Below are 3417 nucleotides of genomic sequence, written 5' to 3'. Positions count from 1 at the left end.
TTGAAATAAATGATCATGAAACTCATATAGATAATTCTGTAACTTTAGAAAAGCTAGAGAAAATTCTATTTGTAAATCTACCCTTGTATTTGAAATTATTGAACTGTCTGTATTGCTTTCATGGTTACTGTACTGGGGAAGGGCAAGATTAAATGGTAAGACATCCAATTGAAACCTCGAGTAAAATCGAAATTCCTCCCTTGTCCGCCCCAGCAGAAAAGGGAAAAAAAAAGAAAAGAAAAAAGAAAAGCAATGATATTACCCATTAGCAAGAATTATCTTTGACGGTTTAGCACCATCTTGAATGAATAGTCAATATCCCTTAGCAACCCATGACCGCACAATTATAGACAAAACTCCCACACTGCTTCCTTCCCAAAAGGCGCCATTCAGGAGGGCCTTCACTAGGCACCCATGAGTTAACCTCTATGATTCCTTCACCTTGACCTCTGGGTCCACCAATGACAATCACCCGTTCACCACAGGCCCTAAAAGCGAGGCCCCATCCATTCATTGACCCAGCACGTTCAGGCAACCTCCCCACTGTGATCCACACCCTTGTCTCTTTACTATATTTCTTCACCTCCATGTCAGCATAGTCAGCGGCATATAATTCATTATTTACAACAGCGACCAACGGTGGAGCTTCAGCCGGAGAAGGCATGCCATTCCCGGGGGAAGACCCATGGTTCCCGGGTGACATGTGAGGAATCTCCTTCCAGGTTCTCGTCTTCAGATCAAACTCTTCGCCACAAGATAATGCCCTGCCAGAACTGCCCCCAATCCCACCGATCACATAGAACTTGCCATCCATAAAAACACCGGAGCACATCTTCCTAGGTTTACTCATGCTAGGAAGAGTTACCCAAGTTTGCTTCTCGGAATCATAAAGCTCGGCAGAGCTTAGAATGTTGCCCTGGGAGTCACAACCACCAGCAAAGATTGCAATCTCACCAAGGCTTGCTGACCCGAATAAACACCTAGGAGAATTCATGCTCATACCGGATGACCATGAGTTTGTCAAGATACTATAGTTATATATCACATGGGACATCAAATCCTTCCCAAATACAAGAAGTTCAGTGCCAACAGCCAAGGACTCCTTATCAGAGCACATAAAACATTCGTTGGAATTCATCCTAGGTAATTGCATCCAACGTTGAGTAACTGGATCAAATGCCACCCATTCAAGGAGGCGGCAAGAGAAGTAGACCCAGTGCTCAATCACCTTGTTCTGTTGCCTTATTCTATACATTTCACCGCTCTTGATCAATGACCGGAAACTCCGGTTCAAAGAGGCAAGAGATCCATAATCGGCCCTCGAGCATTGGAGGAGGCAATTAATGGTCAAGTCACGGCCTATAGGGGGAATTAGAGAGCTAGTGTCTGCTTGATCGCTTGATTGACGTTGATTATAAGCATGGTCAATCGGGGCAGCAAGAGTCAATGAGAGCCTGTCAAATTGAGCTCTAGGGAGGTTTTCCTCATGGTCAGACACCTTCGATGCTTTCCTTAACCCCCCTTCCTCTTCGAGATCAAGCTCAAAAGGACGTTTTCCATTGGAAACTTCAGCTCCTACTCGGCAAGTCGTGTAAGTCCACTTATTTTCTTGCTCAAGAGAGCTAGGCAATGTTCTTGAAACCAAGAAAGATCTCCCCTCCAACATGTCTAAGCTAACTCAACCCAATGAGGGCAACAACAATAATTAATTTTACAACAAATTTCTATTCAATCCAAAAATCTTCAATGATTTCTCCTTCTATACAATGAAATCAATGAGAAAAAAGAGAGCTATTTGAGGCGCCCGACTTGCCAAAGTACCTATTGAATAATCCCAAATAACATGTAAAATTCCTTATTTATCTAACTTTTACTCCATATAATCATTTGATGGAGAATTAATAACTCATATAGACATATCGAAGGATAAAGCCGACAACATACCGATCTGAATCGACTAATTGAATTTGGATTTGTAACTAACAAAAACCCTCCATTTCTTGATTATTACTTCAAGGCCTTCCACCCAATACTATCCAGAACTTGAAAATTCCCTGCATCACAATTTAGAACCAACAAAAAAAAAATCAATTTTTTCAGTTGCTCATCCATCTTGTAACCTAGCTGTTTCATTTGGGAATGCTAAAATACTCTCTCCGTCCCCGTCATTCATTTATCTATTGTAGTTTTTGTGAGCTGTATTTTGATCAAAGGTAAACAAATGATTGAAACGTTGAAAGTATTAATCAAATATCAAAACCCCATAAAAATTTGATGAACACCCAATGCTTATATTCAAACAAACAATCAAAAACCATCAAGAGATATCGGAAAATCATTTAACCAATCACACGAATCCAAAAATTTCATTTCAATCTAAAACATTTAAAAAAAGCAATAAAGGTGAAAAATGTGCAATCTTTTAAAATTGGCATATGAAGAACATGCTGAAGTGGGTTACATTAGATCTGCCCACATAGAAAAAAGTAAAGAAATGAAATGAAAAAACATGAATAGAAAAGAATTATAAAGAAAGAGACTGGACTTACGAATTGGATAAAAGAAAAAAGAAACAGAGGAGTATTTGATTGGTCTATCAATAATTAATAAAAAAAAATGCAAACCTTATTGTATTTGCTCACTCATTTTGATTGGAAATGAAGGATTATATCAGCAATCAAGATATTGCTGCTATAACTTCTTCTTCTTCTTCTTCTTATTATTATTATTATTATTATTATTACTACTACTATACTACTTGGTATATACGTTATGAACTACTATTGTTTTGTTTGAGATGGAAGTAGGAGTTGATATTGAGGGGGATTATATAGTAATTATGTATATGTAACGCTCTCTAAAACGCAGAAAAGAGAGTAGAAGAGAAGAAAGATGAGGAAAATACGGGGGATGGAGGGGGGAGCAATTTTGAGTGAACTTAACCTCCCTCTCCCTTTAGATTCTCCTCTGCATTTTCTTTCTTTCTTTCTTTCTTTCTTCTCTTTCCCTTCCCTCTCTTTTTTTCTTTTTATTGTTTTCTAGTTTTGGATTGCTTTGTTTGACTTTCGAGTTAAGGCTATTAGCTAACAAAGTGTCTTAAAGTGGGTGAATATTTGGCGTGTCTATACTTATAGATAGATATGCGCCGTCTATAATGAGAATTTGTGATTAGCTAAATTTTTTAGGACAATGGTCCCCAACATACACGAGGTGTATGAGTTTTTCCATACACAACCAATTACATTGTGACACGTGGCAAACTAAAGTTAACCTCCATTAGTTAGTTTAAGGCTATGTTAGTAATTTAACAGCTATGTTAGTAATTTAGCATTTGTAGTTAAATTGTTAACTACATCTAGTTAACTATATTTATGGAAATTTTTTATTTCTTTATTTTATTCATTAGATTTATTATTA

At 37.7% G+C, this 3417-nt stretch overlaps 1 protein-coding gene across 2 annotated transcripts; it reads right to left on the bottom strand.

Annotated features, from left to right (window-relative positions):
• LOC141623698 (F-box/kelch-repeat protein SKIP11-like) lies at positions 1–3038 on the bottom strand. Of its 2 annotated transcripts, XM_074439855.1 has the most exons (3): positions 2625–3038; positions 1945–2054; positions 1–1821 (listed from the first exon to the last, which is right to left on the bottom strand). In XM_074439855.1, exon 3 carries the CDS (start codon positions 1664–1666, stop codon positions 323–325), a length of 1344 nt encoding a protein of 447 aa, XP_074295956.1. In that variant the 5' UTR covers positions 1667–1821; positions 1945–2054; positions 2625–3038; the 3' UTR covers positions 1–322. The 2 variants fall into 2 exon arrangements, with proteins under 2 accessions (XP_074295956.1, XP_074295957.1); XM_074439856.1 differs by lacking the exon at positions 2625–3038 and adding an exon at positions 2550–2619 and having other exon boundaries at positions 1–2054.
• Positions 3039–3417: the final 379 nt, after the last annotated feature.

Source organism: Silene latifolia, chromosome X, assembly GCF_048544455.1.
Source record: "Silene latifolia isolate original U9 population chromosome X, ASM4854445v1, whole genome shotgun sequence".
NCBI classification, from domain to species: Eukaryota; Viridiplantae; Streptophyta; class Magnoliopsida; order Caryophyllales; family Caryophyllaceae; genus Silene; species Silene latifolia.
This window is presented reverse-complemented; position numbering and strand designations above follow the sequence as displayed.